Raw genomic sequence first — 26642 nt, 5'->3', positions numbered from 1 at the left:
TGTCCAAATGCATTCTTACTGTGAACAAATTGGGATTTTGTGTGCTTCTGTAAGCTACTATAATAGTGAATAAAAGTTTAGAAAATTAAGGCTTCTCTTAGCTCATTACCAAGTTTGTAATAAGAAAAACAATTTTTCAGATACAGGCCTCATGTCCTGTTGATCGCAGACCATTTCAAGCAGTGTGCAGGCTGGATGCATTGGATAAGCAGATAAAGGTATGTTCCAGTCTTACTTCCTTAAATAACTGCCCTGGTAGGAATGTCCAAGTTATGCTGCAGCCTTTCATTCATATAAAATTAAATGTGTTAAATAAGCTTTCCTAACAATGTAATTACCGTTTCAATGTTTCTATTACATATTTGAAGCTAGGAATTATTCTTAATTACTTTTTCAGAGCAAGTATTTACCATAGTAATAATAATCATAAAGCTGCTGTTGATACTTTCTAGTATCTTTGAGCGTTCATGATATATCGAAGAACAGAAGTATAGTAATTGGTCTCAAAGTGTTTTTTAAACTAGGTTTTGTAAACAACTGCTATACCAATTATCCTGCAATATTGCTTTTTTTTTGTAGCTGAGGTAAATCTTCTACGTTCACAGCCTCAAATTCTCAGACAAAAACACATAAAGGCAAGAGGAATCAATTAATGTTAAATGTTGTTCAACCAAAATCTGAATTTTTTTTCAGTTCTGAATTCTTCTTAAAAATACTGATATGGAGAGTAGTTTATCAAGTAAGAAAAAACCTTTTCTGATTACTGATCTTGAAAATGGATATAAAAAGATGCTGGTAATTCCATGTACAATTTGGAAATTTTGTGATGAAATTATGCTTATAAGTAGTTCATAAGCTGCTGGTCTTTCACTTTGTGACATTTAGAAAACAGGCTTCCACTTCTGGAGGCCCAAGCAGTCACCTGTAAGGAGCTGTGCTAGAGATGCTTCCTTCTCCTAGGAAACCGTGCTTGCGTGTTTTGTCTTCTTTATGTCTGAAAAATCAAGGAAGCAGTTAAAATGAGAGAAACTGAAGTTTACATTTGGAAAAGTGTAAAGGCTATATCAAAATACAGTTTAAAAGACTGTTCACAGAATTGCAGTGTAAACAGGTGGGCAGAGAAAAATGTCCTTCCCTGAAAAAGAGCCACTGGAGCTGTAGGAATAGATGGAATATGTACCAAGATGTACAGACACAGTGGTCAGCATCATCAGTGGTGCTATCAGCTGGCAGCTTTCTCTTTGTGATATTCAGAATTGGAATGCTAACATGTTAGGGGGCTGCATAAAAAAAGCCAGATTTTGGGGATGAGGAAATACAAAGTTTCTAATGCAGACAATTGCAAAGTAGCCATTGAAGCAACTTCACAGTGTGAAATAAAAGTTGTATTGCTCTCAGTGTTTTTGAGATGTGAAAAAACCTCAGTGTTGTATAAAACACATAAGTTATTTTACTCTAGAAGAAAATTGGGTGTGTTTTAATTATGAGGAAGCATATTAAGTTGAGTGCTAGTTCAGCATTTTCCCAAGGTGAACCTTGTGTATTCTGAACAACCAACTTAGTTTTAAAAAACTTAGATTATAGATTCTTAATGGAAACTAATGCATAGCTCTGAGACACTTGCCATGGCAGTCAAAATGTTTGGGGCTTTTTTTGTCTTGTGAACTTAGTATGCATCTCAGGCATTGTTAATAGCATATCAAAGGTGTAGGTTTTTTTCTATTTTATGAAAAACAAATGAAAAAATCTCCAAACTGTGAAATCAAAGTCATGTCTACTTCAAAAAAGAACTAAGATTTGATATGTTTTCTACTCCTTCTGTTTGAGTTTAATTTCTGTACAGACCTGAAGAGACTTTGTTTAAAGCCCAAGTGTCATGACATTCTAGATTGGATTGATTCTATTTTACAACACAGGTTCAGGTTACAAAACAGCTAAGGAGGAAGGAGGAAGAGGAAAACTGTGCCTGCAATAAGGAAACTTACAGCCATGTGAAGATGAGAAGTTTTGTGAGGTTGGTCTGCCATGTAATTTCTAGCATTTGAATTGGAATATTCAAAAGAAATAAAATCGACTGGTTTAATATGTACAGCCTGAAAATTTTGTGAAATTATTTTTATTTTAAAATATGTTAGTTTTCATGAGTGATAGTTTACTTTTACTTTTATCATTGCTGTAATTCCTACTTAAATAATTAAAATAGCAAGGAAGAAGTAAAAGGCAATGTATTTCTTGCATTGTGCTCTGTGAAAGTTCCATTTTTCAAGCAATTCTGACAAATTTTGCATTCTTTTGAAGTATGGCTACATCAAATTCTAATAATATAAATCTTTTTCTTTGTTTCTCTAAGCAAACATCCACTTTCCTTTCATGTTATGATAAGTACTGGTGATGTTCCTGTTCTGTAAAACATAGTTGTAGTCAAGAACTGATTTTATTCTAGTAAGCTTGAGAGGGAACATTTCTGTTATATGGAAATAACATTTCTGTTTTCGTAAACTTTATCTTGTAACATTTGCTGCATTGTATAAGGGGGAGCTCAGGATTACAGAGATGAATTTTGCTAAGTAGTGCTCATCTAAAGTCAGTGTTTAATGGAATGTATGAAAAATACAGAGTTCTTGAAGTTTAATGTGAAGCAAACTTCATTACAGCAAAGATAGCTGGAGGTAAATTACCTTTTTTAACTCATAAGAAAATAAGATTCACCATTCTGAATCAACACTGACTGATATTCTTAAATGGTGGCAGGTTATAACATCTTTCATGTGTTGCCATGAAATCAAACAAAACTGAGCATTTTGATTTAATACAGGATATTAACTTTTGTGTAAATTGGTTTTCTTTTTTTTTTTTTTTTCCTAAGCTGTTTGAAGCACTGTGGCTTTTGATATACAAAAGATGATATTCATGATGCAAGTTCAGGTTTTAATAGCAGTTAGAACTTGGTTTATGTGCACAAAATAAAAATACCTTCAAATAGGAGAGGATTTTGTTTGGATGTCTAGAAACTGGTTTTTTAATGTCTTTTTTTTTTTGATCTTGCAGAAGAGCTGTATGTCCAGACAGAGGGCCAGTAACAATAAAATTAAGCAGAATTGTGAAGAAAAAATACAGTAAGTTGGTGTTTGCCAGAATTGCTATGTTTTATTAAGGAACTCTAGAATATCTTTTCTTGATGAGCCAGATAAACTTTTAAAAATTACTTACATTTGTATATAAAACTCAAATTCCAAGTAGTAGAAATGTGGAACGTCTAGAGCAGAATTGCAGTATGTGACACTCCTGTTTTTATGTTACTGGAAAACTGCCTCTTCAATTTCAGTCACAACTCCAACGGATGTGGTTTCAGCCTCAAGTAATTTTCTGCATCAGGCAGCTGGGGAACTGCTAATGACTAGCTTTTATTCACAGAAGTTTTTTTGTGAGAGTTCAAACACAAGCAACACTTAGCTGTGTTTTGGGGTTGCTGTTCTGAGGGACTTATTCAGTAAAAGTTGTAGGATAAGTCTATTCATAACTTAGGAAATGAAGAAAATATCTGAAGAGGTAAAAACTGCTTGGTATCTAAAAAGCTATTGTGAAGGTGCGTGCATTTTCATTTTACTCAGTTTGTATGTAAACATTGTAAATGCACTCAAGATACACATTTTGTTAACCTCCCATTGCATTAATGATTTTGATGAACAATCAAGAACTAATATGCTAAAGTTTTGTTTATTGTTCCACAGGTAATATTTTGCATGACAAACAAAAGAAGAAAGCTTTCTCTGTGAAGATAAACAAGGTTAGTTCTGATAAGGAAACATTTGTAAATGCTTTCTTTTATTAGAGCATTTTTAAGATTACCTTCCTACTTATTTTTAAGGTTAACTTGTATTTGTTAATTTTGGTATGATTCAAACTCGTTTATTTTTCTATTTTTGTCTTGAAGTGATTAGAATATAGTGCCAGGTTATAGGAGCTTTTCTCAGATTAAAATTAGTTTGGTGGTGGTGGTAAATATTTTAATTTACATTACATTATAAGATCCTGAACCCTGTTTTCATCCAAAGGAAGATGGTTTCATGTACAAGCTGTCACCCAAGCAACATTATATGAAGGTTTTCATTATTTTCAATAAAATATATAGACGTAATCAACCAAGTAATTTATGTGAATCTGGCATAGCCATTATGGTTTGCATCAAATTGGGTTTTTTTTAAGTGTGAGGTTTCTGTAAAGAAGGTTTCTGTTTCCAGGTTTCTTGTTCATAAATCTTAGCCTATAAACACAGGATCACCAGATGCCAGATTTATAAGGAGCTGTAAAGGCTCTTGTTTGATTTCTACCATCCTTCCTTTCAAAAATACTTTGTTTCTCTGAGACACAAGTTTTTGATCAGTGCTTTCTTACTTATAGTAATACCTGTAAATGAATGTGGAAGAAAAATATTTTGGCCATAAATTTAATTCTGCAGTGCAAATGCAATATTTGCCATCATTCTGTCTTACCTGAAGTTTGAATATTTGAAGGAAAAGCTTTGTTCAAGTCCCTGTTCTGGCTGCTGCTTTTTTCAGGTAGTATAGGGCACATCCTGTGTATTTTCAGCAGCTGATGTCCTGAATTGTAACTTCTGTTTGGTACTCATTACACCATAGTTGTCAGAGATATTGTTAGGTCTGGTTTGCCCCTTCTAATTCAGGTATTTGGAAATTTGGGTTCTGGTGTCCTGTAAACTTAAAGTACATTTCACAACATTGAGGGGGTTTTGAACTGGAAAGATAGGGCTTAACGGTAGATCAGCCACTAATGTGACTTCATGGCTGGGGAATGCCTTCATTTTTAGTATTACTGATTTATGGTGAAGTGTTTAATAGCATTAATGTCTCAAATAGTATTGGTAGCAAAAAAAAAAAAAAAAGGTACATAAACAAGAGCATAACCATTAAAAACCTTCAGGAGGAAGCATGGGACTCAATTATCCAAGAAATGTTCAAAGTTTAAAAGAAAGCCGTGATGTACTAGCAACTACTTCATAAGGATATCTGTGGAACATCTGGATAGCTCTTTTAATTGGAGGGAGAAAGGTTAATATTTAAAATTTATATTATTCTTAGAATAAAACTTAAACCCGACAGTTTTTTAGGCAAAACTTAAAATTTTTATGTTGATAAAATAGGGCATTTTCCCTGCAGAAGCAGCTCTATGTGCCAAAGTTTGATGGAGCATACGGATAACGACTGAATATTGAAACATGTGTTCTTATACATTCCACTACAAAGTTTATTTTTTTCTGAATTAAAGTTACGGGAGTATTCTAAATTCCTGTTCTAAAATACCAGTCCTAGGGAGTAAACAGGAAAGTTTTAGTCAGATTTGAGTTGGTATGGGCTCTTTAGGTGCTGTAACAAAAATGGATCAGTGTAGGTATATATTAGTGTGAGTGGAGTATCTGGGGGACTGTTGATGGTTTATTGTTGGGGTTGGTTTTCCCCTGCAGCCCCAGAGCTCCCTGCAAGCCTGCAAATGGCAACAGGCCAGCACACAGCGCGTGGCTGGGCCTTGTTAGCAGCATAAATTTATGTGAATCTGGCATAGACATTATGGTTTGCATCAAATTGGGTTTTTTTAAAGTGTGAGGTTTCTGTGAAGAAGGTTTCTGTTGGTGGTGGTGGTAACTTTTGAAATACGAAATGGGTCTGAGTGTTGTGCCTCTATGAGGGTCCAGTAACTAGACACACCAAGACAATCTTCATATTCCATAGTCTTACCTGAGGACAAAGGAGAATCCCAGCTACCCTCATTAGGTTTTCTTGTTACTTGAAACAAAACAATTGGTGAATTGCTGTGCAGGGGTGTGAAGGTGCTTTAGCTGTACCTGCTGTGGTGCATTAGATAGCAGAATTGTGCAATAGTGAAGATCAGGCTTATTTATTCATAATGTCTGTGTGAAGCATGAAAGATTTTGCTTTATAAAAAATACGAAGTTTATCTGCAAAGAGCAGTTGTTGAAAACTTAGAGACTGAATAGGGAAAATTTGTTTGCTGTAACTTCAAATATCTACATATACCTATGGAGCTATTACAGTGTCGCTTTTTTATGAACTAAAGTCTTGCTGACCTAATTTAATTTCAGTGCATCTTCATGTGTTTAATGTTAATTATTTTATTTTGGTTTAACTCATAATTTTTTTGTGTAGCCCAGAAGACAGACCTGCTGGAATGAATGCATCAGAGCTAATTCCTTCAGCACACTTCTGGCTGGTGGTAGCAGTGAAGAATCCTTTTCTAGCTGTAGAAATGACTGGTTAGTGTGTATTAGTGCATCATATAAATTGATGGGCAACTGTATTATAGATTCTGAAGTTCCTTCTGCTCCTACCTGTATATATACTGCCTTGAAATATTTTGAAGATTAGCAGAGTATTTATTCATTGACGAAGAGCAGTTAAAGGATAAATACAAACATTTTAATATGAGTACTGTTAAGGGCACACCCCAATTTCTGTCGTGTGTTCAGCATCAGAAGCATGCACTTGAGTATTTTAATCTCATTGATTTCACAAGAGTTTTATTTTTAGTTCATGTTTAATTCCTTTCTGAATTGAAGCCTTGGATAGGAAAGGCTTAGCCCTTTTACTACAACAGCAGTTACCAAAAAAGTTAATGGTTAATATCCTGGTTTGTATCAGAAACACTCTACTTTGTTGTTGTTCTTTGATTCCAAGATGAATACTTTAAACGTCCATGAAGCAATTTTGCATGAAGCAAAATACTTAATTTAGCCTAATACTTAAGAATGCATGTATAAATAAATTTTCATTGAATAGATGGAAGAAAAAGAACAGTCTAAAAGAATGTTATTTGTATAATATGGCCCAATTAAAAAAAAAATATGTATGTTTTTGACAGTCTGTAAAAGATTAACTTTTTGCCATCCATGCAACAGAATTTATTAGTCAAGGATGTAAAGTTTCTCCATCTTTCAACTCTCCAGCAGACACATTTCATCTCCTGTTTTCCATTCCATCTGCTGTATTTATTTAGGACTTCTTTTATGTTTGCTGAGACTGTGATTTTCCTCTAAGCAATAACCACTGCTTAGTTTAATTATGACTGTTGAAAGTTCTAATACAGTTAAATTAAATTCATTGATAGGAGCAGTTACTGAAATACAAAATTATCATAGTACAAAGTTACTTTTTATAACTTCTTGAATGAAATTTGTCTTTCAGTACAGAATTCACAGAAATCAATTCAGGGATCAGACAGAAGAGACAAGAACTGGAATTGTCCTGTTCATCTCTGATTGCTAGAGTTGAAAGGTCTGTGTTTTGGATTCGTGGTGGATCTTCATACTTCAAGTTTGGAGTTTGATTTATTCAAATTGGTCTTTAGACAGAATGTAACTTTTATTAGACTAAATAATGTTTGCATTTAACTTGTTAAATTTTTTTGTGTATTTGCTGCTTGGTGTTTTTATGTCAATAGATTTTTTTCTGTATGTCTTAATACTTTTTTTGGTACTCATGACAAGCATAGTAGCTCCACTGACTTGTGCGTCTTAATATTTCAGCTTTTCACAGAAATTTGAATTTGAATATGTTTTCTATTTGGAAGCTAATATTCAATGAGCTTTTAAAATTATTTCTGTCCCTAGATATCAGACTATGCTTGCTTTAACATCAGTCTGATTCTGATTCCCCACAGCACTCTGTACCCTGCTTTCATGGGTTGGTTCTATCACTTTTTCTGTAATCATTTATAAAAATATCCTGTTTACATCTAAAAAGAACGAACAGGAGTTGTGTCAAGTGAAACACAGAATATAAAATTATTCTATGGGTTTTTTTGTCAGGCAACAGATGTGTGTTAAAGCATACCCTCAGGGTATTTTTGTGAGTATAAAGCAGAACCATAAAAATAACTTGATTTTAAAACAAGACAATAAGAAATTGGTTCTATGATCTTAATTTCATTACCTATTTCTTTGCTTTTTTTGGTGTAAAAAAAAAAGATTAAACTTAAAATTGCAAGTGAAGAGTTTTTAAATTATAATAAAAATTTCATCTGGGATTGAAATAATAAATTTATTACATGTACATTTTCTTAGGAGAAGTTTCATTCCAACTCGGCAATAATGCAAAAATTGTAGATCTCTATCTGAAATCTCTTTTTGACCAAGGTTTTCTGAGGGAGTCTGAATAAATTTTTTTTGTTTTGTTTGTATGAAGAAAAAAATAAAGGAGTATTTTCTAAATTCTTATGTAGACTATTTCTCATTTTTCTGCAGAAAAGGCTGTTGTTCTGCTGAAGTACTAAATCAGCACTCATTCCCTTATTTCCAGTGCTATAACCTACTACTTTGGACTGGCCTATTACTGTTCTATATTTGACTTTAAAGAAAGTCAGATGTATATTGCTTTAACATAACATACCTTGTTCAAAGAGTTTTAATAGATTAGGCAGTAAAATAAACCTGAAATTAAATATGACAAGGAAAGTTTTGTTCACTGCCAGTGTTGTGTTTCCCTCCAGCTCTGGTGAAGTTAAAACGATTGTAGTTGCCTAATGTGTTTTGGTTTTGTGCATTGTTTCCAAGACTTGCTGCAAACAGCTAAAACAACTAATGTTACTGCTTTTGCTTTTACTTTGCAGTGTTCCTTTAATATCTTATGGAGCTGAAGCTGAGACCTTTCTTCTCACTTCTTCTGCAGTGGCTGGAAGAGTTCTTCCAACAAATATCAGGCCTTTGGAAAACTTTGGTAAACTTTTTTTTTGTAAGTTTTCTTTATAGCTCGTGTGGAGTATTGTTAAAATATGATTATGAGAAATCAAATAGAGTTAGTTACACTTAATGGGGGAAAAGAAAATATGTTTTGATGCAGTTTGGTACTATTTCAAAGTCAGCTACTTTATTTCTGAAATAGGAATACAGAACATGAATCATCCACCCCAAAGCTGGTGTAACTTATTCTTTTGAAGATTAATAAGTATTTCTGTACCTTAATTCCATTTCTAATTGCAATATTTTCTCCATTCATGCTCTTCTTTCTTCATTTCCCGTTGTTCGAGGATAAATCTTATTTTGATGCATTATGAATGGCATATTTCAGAGGTATATTGTGCAGTGTGAGGAGCAAACCTTTCTAGCAGAGAAGAACATTAGTCAGGAAGCAGTGAAATGTAAGGATCTCTTTCAATTTGCCTACAAGCTCTACAGGGCAAAACCTTGCAAAACTACTGCAGCTCCATGGTCTGTCAGGGAAGCAGCAGAAGACAAGACGTGGAAGGAATTGCCTTCCTTCAGTTACTGTAGCAGCCTCTGTCTCCATACTCAGCAAGAATGTAGTTTCTCTTCCAAAACACTGCACAAGTTCAAAGAAGTAGAAACAAAGGAGTCATATTTTATAAAGCTTGAGTTAATACATTCTTTGAATTGGGAATCACACCATTTTCACTTGTCTAGTAGGCAAAGAGATAGGACAGATTTGGGTCTCCTGGCTTATGAAAATTGTGTGGAAATAAATTGCTGGAAGGAATTAAGTAGTAGTAGGATCATTAAAAAAGTTGCATTCGTATTCTTTATTCTTTTTAAAGGCATGTATTTCACCTCCACATTTCCCAGTGAAAAATGGATAGGTTGCTTCCTCAGGTCTCAGTGAAATGTAACTGATCCATAACCATTTTGTTTCTGGTAATATACGTGCTAGCTTGTACCTCTTGACATCGCTGTCTACTTTTCTACATCTGTGGTCAAGCTTTTTTGTTAGGATGCACGAGAAGCATTAAAAAATTATCTTTAGAGCAGAATCTTGTCAGTTGTTTTGATTAGAATTTTGATACTTGTACTGTGGACAAAGATTGAATTTTAAGAGAGTGCCACTACAGGGTTTTAAGATTCAGAGTTTTAAGTCATCTTCACATTTTATTTAAATACTTTCTATTGATAAGGAGCATGCAAGAAGTAAGAGTCTTAAGATTACCTAGTAAAACAAGGGGATTGTGGATATGAAGATGTCCTTGGAGGATTTTAGTCACATTCTGTTGAGTAACTGTTCCTACCCCATTCCATTTTTATATAGCATCTGAGTAAAAGAATGACATGCATAAGAAAGGGTAATGACAAAGGTAAAGAGAAACCTATCTGAATATTGCTTGAGATGCACAGCAAGTATATATATAAAATGACACTGACTTTTTAAAAAGGTGAAGAAAAGGAGAATGAAGAAAACAAATGCATTTTTAAAAATATGCAAACTGGCTCTTTAATTTCTTACTAAATTGTGCCTGAAACATCATAGCATAAGTGGTTTTAATTTTCTTTTTATGCTTCTCTCAACTTTTGATCTCACCTAAAGTATACAGTTTTGCAGCAGAGTAACAGCTGACACTGGCTTCCAGGGTTGTACAAGGAGACATACAAATATCAATGGTGACCATATAACTGTAGTGTCTGAATCATCCCTGTAGCTGCTGCAGTTTTAGTAGTGTGTTACCATTAAACAGTCTGTTTTACTAACTTGACCTGAAAATGCTTTAGTGAATCTACAAATACCACTAAGATTTATGCTGGCATTATGCAGTTTTTGTGTGATTAAAATATATTTCAATAAAGAGTCAGTGAGCTGAAATGCCTTTTATTTGGTCCAAGTCCAAAGCTTGTGAAGCTTTTCTGTTAAAATTTTACAAGTAGTAGGGCATGCTAAAAAAGGGTTTGTGCTTCACATGTAGATTTTGAACGTGCTAGAAAAATAACTCGCTTTTTTATTCTGTCCAGATTCCCACATTCCACTTGTATTCTGCTGGGGTTTTTTTATTATTGCAAGATGATTTCTTCTCCCATGAAGAAAATTGTCACAGATATTAAAATTTGAAATGTCGTGTAACATCTGACTTGGTTTCCTGGCTATTGTAATAGGTTTGAAGACATAATTAGTCTGAGACAGCCACCTGTTGCTGAATAAGTGCTGCTTAACCACTGTAAAGTCACTTCACAACAAAATGATTGGTGAGACTGTTAGAGTAAATACTTGAAATACTGTCAGTCACCTGAAATTCCTCTGGAAGTTCTTTACCACCATGTTATTTTCTTTTCAATACTTGGTTCCTTTTAAATACATGGTACCTTCTGTACCTATACAATTGATGTTGGTTTTCATTTTCTCAAGTGATTATTTGATCATTAGACATGCAAAACCCAGAACCAGTAATTTTTTTTTCATGTTCAGGCAAATTATTGTGTGTTTGCAAGGAAGGTCAGAGGATGTGATTGTAGTCCTGTGTTCTTTTAAAAGCTAGCAAGGTGGTTATGGAATTCATTCTCTTGAGATTGTTTGCATTTAATACAGTGATAGGTTTTCTTGTTCTGCTAACAAAGTAGTAAGTGGTAGGAAGAGGTTTTTTTTGCAGTTACTTAGTTTTCTTATTCCAATCTTACTTCTCTAAAATATGTTTGTGAATACATTAGCCAAATATTTTACTGTAGCAGAAGCATGGGAAATAATGTACAGAGTTAAAATCACATGTTTATGATGTGAGAGATTTATTGCAAAATCTGTAGCAATTAATATTTCTTAGTTTGCACTGTTTGTGTATGAAATGGAAGCTGTGAAAGAATTCATTTTAATACCACATCCTTGATGCTTCCTGAAATCTACACAAAGTGTGAAACAAATTAATGGACATCCCAAGAAATTAATTTAATTCTGAAGTATTACATTAAAGTATATTTACTTAATTATAGTTAATCTTTATTTCCTGAATTGTCCACCAGAAGCTTTCACAGCTGACAGTGCAGTCTCCCTGTGCAGTGAATATAACCTTTAGCTTCCCTACCAAAATTTTTGTCAAATGGTAGATGGCATGAAATAAATTAGTGCAGTACCAACACAAGAGCTGAGCTGCTTGCTAGGTGTGTCTTAGTCATTCTTTGTAGAGCTTTTGGTTTTTTGATGCACTGTAGGCTGCACACTGTAGGTGCTGCTGGCACCTTGGGTGTCTTGTGGCAGAGTTTAAGTTCAGTTTGCCCTATAACTGGTGAACAAGTTTGCACTGTCATTGCTGTGTCTGATCTACTGCTGCACGTGTGCCATCAGTGGATGATGGCCACTGGAAAATGTCCCTTTCTCTAGTGCTGCACTTCACTATCAACAAGCCTGTTATAGTGACAGGAACTGCTATATGCTAACACTGCTGTGTGGTTAATTAATTACTTTTCTAACAGCTTAAATGCTGACAATCTTTGAGCAGCTGTTTCATAAATAACAAATAATACTTTCACTGTGCATGCTATCAGTGTCTATGTAGTCATGCCAGCACTACTTTTAAACTGTGTGTTCAGATGTCTGATGTGTCACTTTACCTTTACCTTGTTTCTGTTCGTTAAAGCAACCAGTTTTCATTTAAAAAGAAAAAAAGCTGTGGCAATATTACATACTAAATCTTAAATTGTATTATTTGAGGATATCTGTTATGCTGCAGAAGGTCCTTTTATGCTCTTAAATATGTTCAGATAAATGGTTATTATCAAATCTTAATGTCTTCTGTTTTTATTAGAATATTTAGGCAAAGGATATGCTGTTGCATGTACCCAAGAAGGGGAAGAGAAAAAGGAAGCTTCTGGTTCATCTGGCACTAGAGGAAGTAGGAGGAAATCAGTTGCTACTACTCCTACGAGAAGGTCGGCACGAAACAGCAAAAATGAGGCTCTGACTCAGTCTCGGAGCTCCCCTCGATCAAGCGGTTCTGCTTTCAGTGCCCCTGAAAGCAGTAACCCATCTCTGAATAAAACTCATTCAGAAGCAGAGAATGCTCCTCCAAAACGCAAGTCTAAAAGAGCAGTTAAACAACAAACACCTGCAGTTAAAAAGAAACTGAGAAGTTCTGCACGTTCTGAAAAATCACCCCGTGGCTCAGTGGAAGATGATGACATTGCTGAGCCTGAAGCTGTCTTAACTTTAGATAAAGACCACCAGTCAGATAATGAAAGCAATAATGCAAGTCTCCCACAGAAGAATAATGTAGAAACAGAATCTGCTAATGGATTGGAAAGCTGTAATGAGCATGCAGAAATTGAGGGAACTACAGGAGAATGTGACAGAGATGAAGACACTTCAGGCAATGCAGATGTTAGTTTTTCTCTTCAAGAACTCCCAATACTAACTTTAGGAAGTGAGAGTCAGGAATTTAAAGTAAAAGATGTTACTGAAAACAATGCAGATCTTGCCAATCAGGACAATTGTGAAAATACTCTTGAAGAAGTGGAAACAGTAGCTAGTCCCAAAGATGATGTATGTGACCATGCAACTTCTGAAAAAGTAGATCAGACATCATGTAGTCCTCAAAAAGAATTAATGGAGAACACAGAAACTTTGACAAAAGTAGATGAACCCATAGCTAGTCCAGAAAATGAATTGTTGGAACATTTGGAACCTCTGGGAAAAGATCAGCCATTGGAGAGCCCCGGAAGTGAATTGCCTGAGCATCCTGAAACCATGGAAACAGATAATTCTGAGACTGAACTAAAACCAGTAGTAGACTGTGCAAATACAAAACCTGTTCAAGATGAAGAACCAGGTGCATTACTACACAGTATTTCTATGGACAGTACATCAGAACAGCCCTTAAAAGAGAACACCATTTCAGAAAGTGAAGAGGGTGGAGCTTCAGAGTCTCTCCCAGTAAATGCTGAAAAGAAACATTTTGGTGAAGATAATAATGAAATGATACCAATGGACTGTGACTCATTTTGCAGTGACCAGAATGAACCGAAGATTGAGCAGTTAGTACCACCTGAAAGTACAGAGCAAGGAGAAGTTAACTCCTTACAGTGTGATGTGGGAAACTCTATATCAGGTTCTGATGAAAAAGATGAAACTGTTCCTCAAGCAAGAGAGTGCCAGCCAGAGCTCAAAACAGAGAAAAAGGCTCGAACTAGAAGATCTAGATTTCACTCTCCATCGACAACTTGGTCTCCTTCTGGGAGAGAGGGCAGGAAATCTCAATCACCATCTCCTAAAAGGGAGACAACTGGAGACAGGAGCTCACGATCACCCAAGAAGGTAATTGTGAAGGAGGGAAGGAGATCCTTATCTTGTTCTCCAAAAAGAGACACACTCAGAGATGAGAAAAAACCACCATCTCGATCTCCCAAAAGGGAAACTGTCAGGGAAAGCAGGAGATCATCTTCTCGATCACGAACTAAGGATTCATCTCCAAGGCGAAAATCTAGGTCTCGAAGCAGTGATAGAGATAATCAAAGAAGAGATCGTGACAGAGAAAGAAGAAATAGGAGGTGGTCTAGGTCACCGTCACGCTCTAGATCAAGATCACGATCTAGGACTAGAAATAAAGGTTCTTCATTCACTAGAAATGAGAGGGAAAGTCATTCACCTCGATGGAAAGAGAGATGGGGAAATGACAGCTGGAGAAGTCCCAGAGGAAATGATCGATACAGGAGAAGTGATCAAGAGAAACAGAATGAAAATCTTAAAAAAGAGAAGGACAATAATACAGAAAAAAGCAATGATGATCAGTGTTCTTCAGATAAGCAGAGAAATGATTGTCCAGACTGGGTAATGGAGAGGATAAACTCTGTTCCTGAAGTCAGGAATAGAGAGAGAGAGAAACCACATTGGGAAGAGGGCAGGCATGACAATGCAGGACAGTCTTGGAATAAAAACTTTGGTTCAAGTTGGATTCCAAATCGAGGGAGAGGTCAGCGTGGCCGTGGAGGTGGCCGTGGCCGAAGTGGTTTCATGTATGGAGACCAGAGTGACAGTCACTGGCAAAACAGAAAACCTCTCTCAGGGAACTCAGATGGTTCTGGGAATGAAGCTTCAAGGTTCTCAGAACAGCAGCCATGCAAGCGTAAGAATGAGCAGGAGTATTCCTTCGATACACCCGCTGACAGGTCTGGGTGGACATCTGCGTCCAGCTGGGCTGTGAGGAAGACTTTACCTGCTGATGTGCAGAATTATTATTCCAGAAGGGGACGCAATTCATCAAGCCCACAGTCTGGATGGGGAATGAGACAAGAAGAGGAAACACCTGAACAAGGTATTCATGGTTTTGAAGTATAATAGCTTAGTCACAGATGCAGTAGCTGAGCACAATTCTGTCACATTCTCCTGTGATCTGATCTGCTGATATATTCTTAAAAAAAATATTTGGGGTGAATCCATACTCTTTTTGCAATATGGAGGGGCAAAGGTGGAGTTTGGTGATTTCTTGTATTTTGATGGCTTCTTGGTTTTGCTTAAAGCCCAAGTTCAGGTTTAAGGACTGTGCATCTGAAAAGTGCTGCTGAAGTAAATTGATTTGGCTGAAGAGAAAGCATATCTTCATAGTTACTTTTAGTAGCTGCACAACTTTAAAAAGGCTATTTCATTTCAAAAAGACATGAATTTGCCTGTGGAGACCCACATGGCAGATTTTAGAGATGACCATGCACAGCATGTTGATGTTTATCTTCCTCCTAGATAAGCATAGTACTGTTTAAATGCTTTAAAAAATCTAGGGTAATTTATAAATACAAAACCAGTGCCTTCACTGTATTTCAGTTTTAAAATTCCTCCAAAATGTTAATATAAGTCTAATTCACTTTTGGAGGGGTCTTTATATCTAAAAGACAACTGCCCTGACAGAAATAAACTTTTTGGTAGAAAGTAAGTTAACTGAACTGTGGATGAGATTGATTCTGAATATTTTAGAAGTCATCCACATATTATTAATGCCCTGATTAGTAATCTTTAAGGATAGAAGTGAATTGAATTCAAGAATTATGAAATACATTTCTGAAGACAATTACACGTGCACTCTTGCACTCTCTCCTTGTTTTGCCTTTCATTTTTATCCATTTTCATCCCATGTGCAGGCAGTTTTCTCCCTCTTCTGAGAGATAAGTGCATCAGTGCTTCCTAGTTTTGAGGCAACATTGTCACCCTTTTATCTGCTGCAGGGAAAACTTACCAAACCTGTAGGTGAAAGCATTTTGTGATTCAAAGACTTTTTCATGTAGTTCAGGAACAGTCATGCTGTTATTCACTTTTGGAAGCTGAGAATAGTTATCTCTGATAACTGGATAAAACAGGCTAGGTTGCCATCATGACATGGTCCTCCAAGGCAACCTGCTTTTGCTGACCCTGCTTGAGCAGGGAGGCTGGACCAGAGAGTCTCAATGGGTCCCTCCCAACCTCAATGATTCTGTTATCCCATTATCTTTAAAAATGAGGATTTGGGCTGACATGTAAGGCCTTAGATTGTGATCCCTGTGAATTAGATGACCGGGTTCCTTAAGGAAGGGATTCTAACGAAGGACATCTAAATGCAGCCTATCAGTCATTTCTCCAAACTAATTTATTGACTTCTGGAGGGCTTGCTGCTTGTGTCTAGATTTTAACTTATTGGCTTCTGTTGAAGAGAAGATGAGATATCAAAGTAATTTATTTAAGAAGAGCTACCTGCTAGCCCAAGAGGTTATTTTTACTTCTAGGTTTTACCTGTTGTACCATTACAGGGTTTTTGAACAACTCTTTCTGAATATGAATATCTCCTAAATGGTTTGAGGATGACTTATTGCTCAGTGTGAAAAATCCCAGCAGAGTATTCCTGTAATTCCCAGAACTGTACAGCGAGTGTGTGTGAATCACACTCACTGTACAGGAGCAGAGACTTGCTGATGTCGTAATGTGTGACTAACCTTGTGCAATTGCAGAAGCCAAATTTACTGGGTAAATTATGTTGTCTTCCCACTCTTAGGTGAAAAATTACAGTTTCATTGTGATGAAATAATTTATTGGATTTGTTATGGGAACAAGTATAGAAAACAAATTCAAAATGCAAGCTTTCATAGTAACCTACATTTTTTAAACTTGGAAACTAGCATTTGCTTTCATGGCATGTGTGGTGGTGAGTGCTGTGCAATATCTTGAAAATACTGAGATTATAGAAAGATTTTTGATAATCCATCCTTAATTAAGAGTTCAGACACCTTGCTCCCATTTTGCTTTATGAAGTACAGAATTCTTCTTGATATACTGTCTGGTTTTTGTTTTGGCAGATCCAAACCTCAAAGACCAAGGCAACCAGCAAAATGATAGTTCTCAGTTACCAATAAATATGATGCAGCAACAAATGAATGTAATGCCGCAAGTGAATGCACAGCACCAACCTATGAACATATTCCCATATCCAGTGGGTGTCCACCCTCCCTTGATGAATATGCAACGAAATCCTTTCAACATCCACCCTGCAATGCCCATGCATCTCCCTACTGGAGTGCCTCTCATACAGGTAGCTGCTCCCACAAATATTTCTCAGGGATTACCTCCGCCTCCACCTCCACCCCCACCATCTCAACAAGTCAACTACATTGCTTCACAGCAAGATGGAAAACAATTGCAGGTATGCTTTATCAGAAGCCATGGCAAGAACAGTGGTGAAATAATACCAGTTAAGGATTCTTTATCTTGAATACCATAAATTTATACTTGCAGTTTCTTTCTCTCTTGCCTGTTTTCTTCCACCCTGCACCAAATTTGAAGTGGAAGCATCCATGAGCATATAGGTTGTAGCTTTTAAAAAATAACAGCATACAGCATCATAACCAGGTTTCTGTGGTAATGGAACACTGAAAAATTTCATCAGTGTTGTCCATTATCTTTTTTATTTTAGAAGTGACCTGCTTCCAAAACTAAATCTTCCTCTTTCCAACCTGATTTTTAAGCATTTTAGCAAATGCTTGAATGCTGTTTCAGCAGCATGCAGGAAGTGATCTAAACTTCTGTGTTGCAGTTCTCATCCCATGGGGGTCTACCAACAGAGGAAAATTGCCAAGTACTACATGGCACCCATTTGTTCCACACATCCATTCTCCAGCTGTCACCATCTCAGTGGCTTCCCCACACATGCATTTATTCTGTTTAATCTTTTGAGCCTTTTTATTAATAATTTCTGAGGTCTTTTTGGTGTTTTTTACTTCTACCTTCTTACCCGATTCTCCTGATTTTGCATGCCCTGTTTGAGACCTAACTCCCACTTTATTTCTCCAGTTTCAGAAAGACTCTGCCATGCTTAGGGCAGGTCAGACCATCTTTTTATGATTCTCAGGATATCTTTAAAACAACTCTTATGTATGTGAGCTCCTCCTGTAGCTGGCTGTTTATATGAAGAGCTTTTTTGTCAAGGAAAATAATGTGAACAACATGGAGGAGAACCCATGGCCCTGCAAGATGTAATACTGTATCTATGATAAGTAAAGGGCTCTTCAGGAGTTGACTGGGGTTTGTGCTTTTCTTTTGCTGTTGCTTTTTCTAACCTAAACCACTTTCCCCTACATTCCAGGTTGAAAAAGTGAGCAAACTATTTCTAACCCTCTGTTTTCATGCATCATCTGTAAAGATCTGAAGTGAGCTGATAAATGGCCTACATTGTTCTCACTTTTCACTGCTGTCATCTGTTTATAGTCATTAAATTAGAAAAGGAGAGCTGAGTGCTGTGGGAAATACTGAGTGGGGTTACAGGCCATATGAAATAACTTAATACACTGCAAAGCAAACCAGCAAGGTACTGCTGGAACTAAAATACTGGTAGATTGCTTGTTGATTTAATTAATGCCTCCTGTCTTAATTAAAATATTTTCACAATTGGAAGTCCAGTAGATTTAACCTCTAAAAATGTAAGAAGTCAGAACATAGGCTTCAAACCTCTGAAATGAGTATCCAGTGCAGCAATAAATATGTTTCTGTAAAGACTGTGTGTTGCTGCAAAACGCAGTTACCTGTTGTAAAGCCCATGTTACACTTGTTGCTCTTACCTGCTTTTGTGGGTGCGTGTCCATGAACCTGAATGCTCTTGCAGCTGCTGCTGCTGCTTTTTCTTTGAGCTTTCATTCAACAACCCCTCAGTGGTAGCACAATAGAAATGACTGAATACTGCAGGACACCACCTGTCCTTCCTGTTGAAAGGAAAATGAAGACAGCACACTGGTGAGCGTTAGCATGCTGATTATAACAGCTCCATTTCTGTGTCCTTTGCAAAGAGCTCAGATTCCTGTTTCATTATTTTCCATCTAGATAAATGCAGATGTGTAAAGATGACCTGCAAAAAAGCAGTTTAGTGTAGCCTGCCAGAAACATGTCAGGAGGATGTTCTGGGCTTTTGCTAAAAATGGCCTCTATCTGAAGTCTGAGAGCTACTTAATTTCTCAGTTCTAAAGTATGTACAGTGCCTTTTGGTGATGTTTGGAAACGACCAGAAAATGGATTTTCCTGAAAAACAGATCCTGGTACTTCAGCCAGCGTTTCGTCTCTTGCCTGGGTATTTATATTTGCAAGTTCAAGCTGATAACAAACATGAAAATAGATGTTTTCAAAGCAACATCATTATGATGCAGGAATGCAGGTGTAGCTTTGGGTGGTACCTTTTGCATGTGTGTTTAGGTGCTGATTTTTTTTAGAAAATGTCTACTTATCACATCCTTGTTTTGTAAATCAGATTGATTCTGCAGCCATAAACTTCTTTCCCCTTGTACTAACAGCCTCCATGCCTGTTTGCAGGGTATTTTGTTACTGGGATCAGAGCTAGAAATTGCAGCCATTGTGGTGACGTGGAAGATGCTTTACTTTTCAACTTTTCTTTTTGTTTTTTTTTTTCTTTGAGTCGATCTAATGTAATGTGTGTATTTTCCAAAATAATGGGCAGTGTGGAAATTGGGTAATGAAGCAAAGCATGCAGTATTTTGTGCTCGTTCTAGAGCAGCTGAGACTCCTAGAAAGCCACATTGCCATATAGAAGAATGATGTATTAACTACTGATAACTTTTTAAAACAGGGTATTCCAAATGCTTCTCATGTAAGTAACAGCATGAGTGCTCCAGCTTTGCCTGCTCCAGCAGCAGTCCTGGGAAACGTGGGAACAGTTCAGGGACCAAATTCGGGTAATGCAACGTCATCAGGTCACATGAAGAGCTCTAATGCAGCTGTAAAATTGGGAGAAAACAAAGCAAATGTAACAGTGGAAGCCAGTGCAGATAGCTCGAAGAAGGACCAGGCAAGTTCAAAGTTCAGCATATATTTTATATACACTGTTTATATATTTACATTAAAACATAAAATTTAATTTTTATATAAATGCATTTTGATGTACTAAAAAATAGCAAGTTATGACAATAACCCTTGAGTGTAACATACTCCATACTATCATGTATGTAATATTTTTGTGGCAGCCATAGGACACAGATTAGCCTCTGACTCTTTTTAATGTAGTCTACTTTAAAGCAGCACTATTATAAATATCACTTGAATTGCTGTGGGAAAACGTTCTGTGCTTAGCAGAGCACAGGCAGCTCCCATGAGAGCTGAAATGTGTGTGTGGGGAGGAGGGGGGTGGTTTTCTAATCTTCTGTAGCAACCTTTTTCCTGTAAAGTTTTAACTTGTGATTGATAAAGATACAAAGGCAGTGAAATATAACACTCAAGTTTGTTTTCTCTTCAGAAATTGTTAATTCAAGAAAAAGCAGCACAAGAGGTCAAGCTTGCAATCAAACCTTTCTACCAAAACAAAGATATCACTAAGGAGGAATACAAAGAAATTGTGAGGAAAGCTGTAGATAAAGTAAGTTGGTCCAGTAATCCAAGCTGCACATGTTTCACCTTGGGGCAAGCTTTGGGGTGGGTTTCTCATTTTTGGGAACAGCTCATAGTTGCTGGAAAGGCGGAAGAGGGAGAAGCAAAAATACCTTTCTTCTTTGTCCATCCACAAGAGCTTTCTTTGGCTTCTCAGAACAGAACTTGGTTATTGTGTGGAAGAATTGAATGGGAATTCAGAAGTATTTAGGAAGCAATTGGAAAGTATTAGGAGTTTTAAAATATGTTTTGCCTGGGATGGAAGAATCAAAAGTGTCGGGAAATAAATGAATAATGTGGAACTGTGGCAAATCAATGGAAATGTTTGAATCATTTCAAACGTTTTTGTTCTTTAAACTGTTGCAGGTTTGTCACAGCAAGAGTGGAGAAGTTAATTCTGCAAAAGTGGCAAATCTAGTGAAAGCGTATGTAGACAAATACAAGCATTCACGGAAGAAAAATCCTGAAGAGGCAGTCTCCTGTGAAAGGAAATAGAATATGTTTTCATTTTTTAGTTTTATTCTATCTGCAAAGTGCAATTTCAATGTGAACTGTTAACTGAAAATTGTACATGACAGTGATTTGAATTTGGTTTTGATAAAACTATTTTTCAAGGTAGTGTATGATGTTTTGTTCTAAAGAAATATAGATCTGCAGGGCAACTTCTTTATTCCTTTTTAAAAACAGATTTCTAAAAAGAATAAAGGTGTAAAGAAGAATCATTAGGAATGTACGGTTGTGTGGATACTTAGATGTACAGCATTTTGACTTGAATAAGAGAGTGCATTAACTTAGAAACTTCGAGTACGTTGGGTTTGGAACAGGTATGTACAGTACATGTGATCAGTCAGATTAAAGTAAATTTTTTCTTTTGATTGCTCCCTAATTATAGCAAAGATAAAAGAATTAATTGCCTTGACAAATATTTCTACTGTTAACTGGACAGGCTGAATGCAGGGGTCACAATGTGTATATTAAAAAAGCACATAGAGTTGTCTGAACACAACTGTTTAGATTTCAAAAAGAAAAGTCATAAACAGTAAAATGGGGTGCCCAAAAGCATGGGTGCTGCACAGCTGTTGTAACACCAAATAAAAATTATGCTGCTTGGTATTGTTTGTGATGTTTTTTAATTTGTTTCAAGATAGTGGGATAACTTGAATAATTTTTATGTGTCGAAAGTCCTCAGTCACCACACACTGATAACCTCAGTTCGGGTTATGCACTTAGGCTAGCAGGAAATTAGTGTACCAAAGCTGGATGTTGAGAAACAGAAAAGTTTATTCTTCAAGTAAAATCAAAAAAGCTGGAATTTATTGTTAGGTTCCCAGTTGACCAGAGACTGCCACTTGTGCCAATCTCAGCTCCATACTTTTCTCCATTATTAGGGACTGTGGCATGAATCACCAGACTGTTATTGGTGAGCCCATGCCATCAGAGGCCAAGTGTCTTCTGCTTCCCTGAGCACTGGAGACAGATTAATAGAGGTACCACAAGCATTCAAAAAAGAGCTGTCAGGTCACTGAATGTGCCTGCAGAAAACTTACACCTCAGGTAAACCAGTTTTACTGAGGCAGCAGCAGGGAGGTTGCTGGAATACTGAGATCACCATGTGTTCCTTAGCAGATCCTTCTGCAAGGAGCCTTACTGTGATTTGCTGCCTTACTCTTACACAGTGCTGTTAAAATCTTGTCACTAACCCTACAGTCCTGTTGGGCCATTGGTGTTGGATCAGCCTGGCTTCCACTCCAGCCCAAAGCCTCCTGGCCCAGAAGCAGGAATAAAACATTTTAACAGAAAGTATCAGTTGAGATTTCTGAGGAATTATCTCTTTGTAGCCAGTAGTTCCCAAATTACCTGGTTTTGGCAGAAAACAGTCTCACCTTTTAAGTAACTTTTGCAGAAGCCTAAGGATGACATAAGGGATATCCTCCCATGTACACGTGTGGTGTAGAGAGAGAGGTGTAAAAGCATGATGTTTGTCACAGCAGGTGATTGCTTGGTTTTAACTATAACTTTCTGCAGACTTAATGAAGCATTTGACTGTCTATATTTATTTTTGTGTGCCTAAATACAAATGCTATGTAAATTAGAAACAGATATAATACATTTTCTACAGTCAAGTCAGGTTTTAGGCTTTTCAATATACACAGTTTTACAGTATGATAGCAATTTGTAAGATCTCTTGAAATATTTTAAGCTACAATTGGTTAGCACTTTTTGAAAAATGTAGCAAATTGCTATGTGTATCCTGGTTTATCACGCCATGCGTACTTTATTATATTTTCCTTCTCTGAATTTTTGGATTTTAATCACTTTTATATCTTTTTCTAGTCTATACAGTTGAGCCTTGCTATAAAGCTCCTTTCAGGAGTCAGATAAGTGTTTCAAGGGTTTTGTTTCCTCTTTTGGAAGAGAGGTGGAAATTGGGGGAGGTGGGAAGAAACAAGGGAGGATTTGAACTGGGAGAAGGCAGGGGTGATTAGTTTCTTGTTTTGCAGCTCCTGGGTGGAAGAGAAGCTGTCACTGGCTTCCACATTGTTGGGGCAGTGACTATAGTGATGCTCCACTGTATTTCAAAACCTAATGAAGAATACCAAATAGAGTAGCATGTGATCAGTAACTTTATTTTTTACAATTAAATCCTTCAGAATTTATCAGAAAATATGCAGTTTGTTACAATTTCTATGTTGAATTAAAGAAATGCATTGCCTTAATCTGTAGACTCTGCTCCTGTTTCTGCTGAAGAGCAGCAAGGTCTCTGCTGGTGCAGCTGCATGGGAAGGGGAGTACGGCAACCTCGGAGTCCTGGCTGTGTTCCAGCAGGGTGAAAGGTGTATTTCTACTTATTGAAACACCTTCTGCTGGAACGGCCCAACAGGCACCAGCACTGAGAGCAGAGGAGGGGACTGAGCTCCCTTGCTGCCTCCAGGGTAGTGGTGATTCCTTCAATCCAAACTACCACGTGGGAAACAATTACAAAAGTGTTCCTTCTGTCAACTTATGCAAATCAAAAGGGTTTTCCTTGCACCCCTTCCCCTTTCGCACTGTGCATGTTGCTTGAATGTCTCATCCTAAAGATACACCTTACGGGCACGGTGGCTGTCCAAAGTCCACAGTACTGTGTATGTGGGCTGGAGTGCTGTCTACTGAAAAATTTAGTTTCATGTAGTGTTTAACAGTTTGTAATAAATTCTTTTCTCTCAGCTGGCAGTGTTTGGTTTTAAATGACTCTGGCTCAAGTGGTGTGGTTTGGAAAGCAAGGTAGCTCCTGTTCCTTCTGTGCACATGCATTTATCTTGTCCTCTGTTGTCTGGGCACCCCCCTGTTTACATCTCATTTGTTTTAAGTTAGTCTTCACCCTGCCTTGCCCATCTGCAGGTGCTCCAAGCTAGAAAAAAACAAATGCAGGTGGCCAAGAGTCCATTCACCCTGGGCTTGAAAAACATGGAGGGGTTCAGGGTGTGAGTGGAATACTGCTGTGGGAAGCAAAAGCAGGGCAGGATTCAAACCCTGGGCGTGCCCTATGCACAAGTGCCACCTAAGCAGGGAGCAGCTGCACTGAAATAGCCTCGGGGGATTTTAGTGCAGGAGAGCTGGCCTCCCTTGGGAACAAAATTCCAGGCATCTCTTTGCTTCCAAGAGTTAGCTCCACTGTCCCTGCATGAGGCAGCTCCATAGGTAAGGTTGGCACAGGTGTGAGAGTGACAGTTAAGGAGATACGCTGGCAACATTTTTCATGATTACTACACCATACAATATTCACATTGAACAATACTTGATAAATAGTAGAGATGACAGTAAGGACAGTAAAGTGTATCACCAATTTCAGTAATTGAAGAGTACTAATTATTACTAATGTACTAATAGTACTAATTATTACTAATGGAGTATCTATGAATTTTTTTAAAAAAAGTTTTTAATCACCAGTTTAGTAAGAAAACCAATAAGAGCACAAGTAAGTACTTGTATAGAAGGAGATGAAGCTCTGGAAGAGCACAGGCTGGGATCTGGAACTTGACTTGGCACTTCCAGTATCAGTCACAACTCCTGGACTCGCCCACCAACAATAAAGCTCGACCTGATCATCATTGTCTTGCACCGTGCAGTAAGCACAGGGGCTGACAGCCATAAAGTCAATGCCCATTACACAGGGTAAATGTTCAAACCCAGAGTGTAATCCAACACAAACTACTGCAGGAGCCACACACATGAGATTTTGGCAGCAGGTTGTCTATAATTAGTCCTCAAGTTTTGAAGAAATTTAAAACCCACTGAGTATTATAAGGAGTAAAAATAGCCAGGCATTTCTTGATCCTTTGGAGCAGTAGCAAGCATTATGACAGAAAAGAACTCATGGAAGTCAGAATTCACTGTAAATTCCAGAGCCCTTTACAAAAATTCAGGGGTTTTGAGGACTAGGAATGTAGCTTACACATGGTCTTGCATCAAGGCCTGAACCTGGAATTGCAGGGCTTTTCCTAGAGGACTATTTAAACAAGTATTGCTAATATCAGTCGAGCAATCCTGGGTCCAGGGGAAATCCACCACACCCCGTACAGTGCAGGCACTGCATTTACGTGGGCTGGGGTGAGGATTCCATCTCTGAGGGGCTGTGGGTCACCTACGAGTTTAGTTGCAGGTCAGTTACCTCAAACTTCACAGGAGCCCACTAAGGCCAGCAGGAAAACTGGAATGAGGGTGCAAGCCCGTGTCCTCCAAAGGTCAGGACAACCAGACATTGGTGTAAAAGAAAAATTTACTGTTTGCCACGGCAGCAACTGTCCTGTGGACATGCAGGCTCAAACCCCCTAAGAACAAAACTCACATACCCACGCAGATTGCAGTTTGCAGGAAATCCACCTTAGACCAGCTGTCCAACAGCCACCCAGCATCACAGCACAAGGCAGCCTTTACCATGGTTCACCTTTACGAGATTTTTGTCACTCTAATATTGCATTCCTATTCACCTGCAATAAATCAGGTTTTTTTCAAAGGTATGGGCTCCCATTTATTTCTGGTTATCTTACCACAGACAAGGAGAAGCTGAGACCCAAGTGATGATTCTGATACAAAGAGGTGAAAACCAGTAGGCTTCTAAAACCAAGATGGCTTTGAAGTAGTGATAATTTAAGAAGATATTACCATCCCACCATAAACAAACTGGTGATAACTTTACTCATTAGAGGCAGTCTTGAATTGTCTGCCACTTGAAAATGATTCATAAATTCAAACCCCTCTGTGAAATCCCCCACATTCATTCCCTTAGGGGAACCACTGTGCTAGTTTTGCATTAATTGTTATTTGGTGAGGAGAGAACAAATTAATGAACCAAAACCAGCTCCAGGCAGCTGCTCTGCCCCTGCAGAGCTGCAGCTCATGTGCTGCAGGTGCAGCCTCTGCCACACAGGACCCTGAGCAACTTCTTGGCTCCCTCAGCTCCTGCCCCTGCCACGCTCTGCAGCCTGCACACACATCCCCTGATCCAGCAAGCCAAGGGACATCAGCCATGGAGCTCTCTGCACCCACTCATGCGAGGAGTGTCCAACAGCCCAGTAACTACCTGGCAGAAAAGGCGGAGCAGGGAGGAAGCACAAGGGGATGAGTTCGTGTGTCTGCAGCTGCTGCATGTCAGCAGATCTTGGGCCATGATGGGAACTGAACTCACACCTCACCACACGCTCTGGGCTTCTCCCTCCAGGTTATCCCCTTTGAAGTTTGAAACTAGCAATAAAAAATGAGAACAGTGTATTTTTAGTCAAAATAAAATTATTCCAATCCAGGATGTGCTTTGCCCCAAACTGCAGGCAGGCAGGCAGTAATTAACACCAACAGCTGTGCAGTTCCACGCAGGGAACACCAGGAACTGCACCATCAAGCACAGCTGAGCATAAAGTAATGGAAAAAAAGGGCTGATCTACAGGTGATCAACTGCAGCACATTTCCTCCTTCCAGGCAAGGGTGCTGCAACAGCTTTCAGTGGAGTGAGACCACAGGCCAACAAAGGGCTGTGTTACTGTGCCGACAGCTTCA

The 26642-nt window shown here is 37.7% G+C and overlaps 1 protein-coding gene across 4 annotated transcripts in view; it reads left to right on the top strand.

The window, feature by feature from the left end:
- Positions 1-23815, top strand: part of SCAF11 (SR-related CTD associated factor 11) — a 50691-nt gene extending 26876 nt beyond the window's left edge. For all 4 annotated transcript variants that reach the window (XM_064422508.1, XM_064422510.1, XM_064422509.1 and 1 more), the window contains exons 4-15: positions 141-218; positions 1917-2014; positions 3049-3116; positions 3732-3787; positions 6183-6289; positions 7218-7307; positions 8641-8747; positions 12541-15042; positions 17045-17388; positions 19816-20034; positions 20479-20598; positions 20976-23815. In XM_064422508.1, the coding sequence (XP_064278578.1) occupies positions 141-218; positions 1917-2014; positions 3049-3116; positions 3732-3787; positions 6183-6289; positions 7218-7307; positions 8641-8747; positions 12541-15042; positions 17045-17388; positions 19816-20034; positions 20479-20598; positions 20976-21104 (3918 nt within the window). In that variant the 3' untranslated portion in view covers positions 21105-23815. The remainder of the gene's footprint in view (positions 1-140; positions 219-1916; positions 2015-3048; positions 3117-3731; positions 3788-6182; positions 6290-7217; positions 7308-8640; positions 8748-12540; positions 15043-17044; positions 17389-19815; positions 20035-20478; positions 20599-20975) is intronic.
- Positions 23816-26642: the final 2827 nt, after the last annotated feature.

This window comes from Passer domesticus, chromosome 5 (genome assembly GCF_036417665.1).
Source record: "Passer domesticus isolate bPasDom1 chromosome 5, bPasDom1.hap1, whole genome shotgun sequence".
Taxonomy (NCBI): Eukaryota; Metazoa; Chordata; class Aves; order Passeriformes; family Passeridae; genus Passer; species Passer domesticus.
The sequence above is the reverse complement of the archived record's forward strand: the minus strand, read 5'-3'. Positions and strand labels throughout refer to the sequence as shown.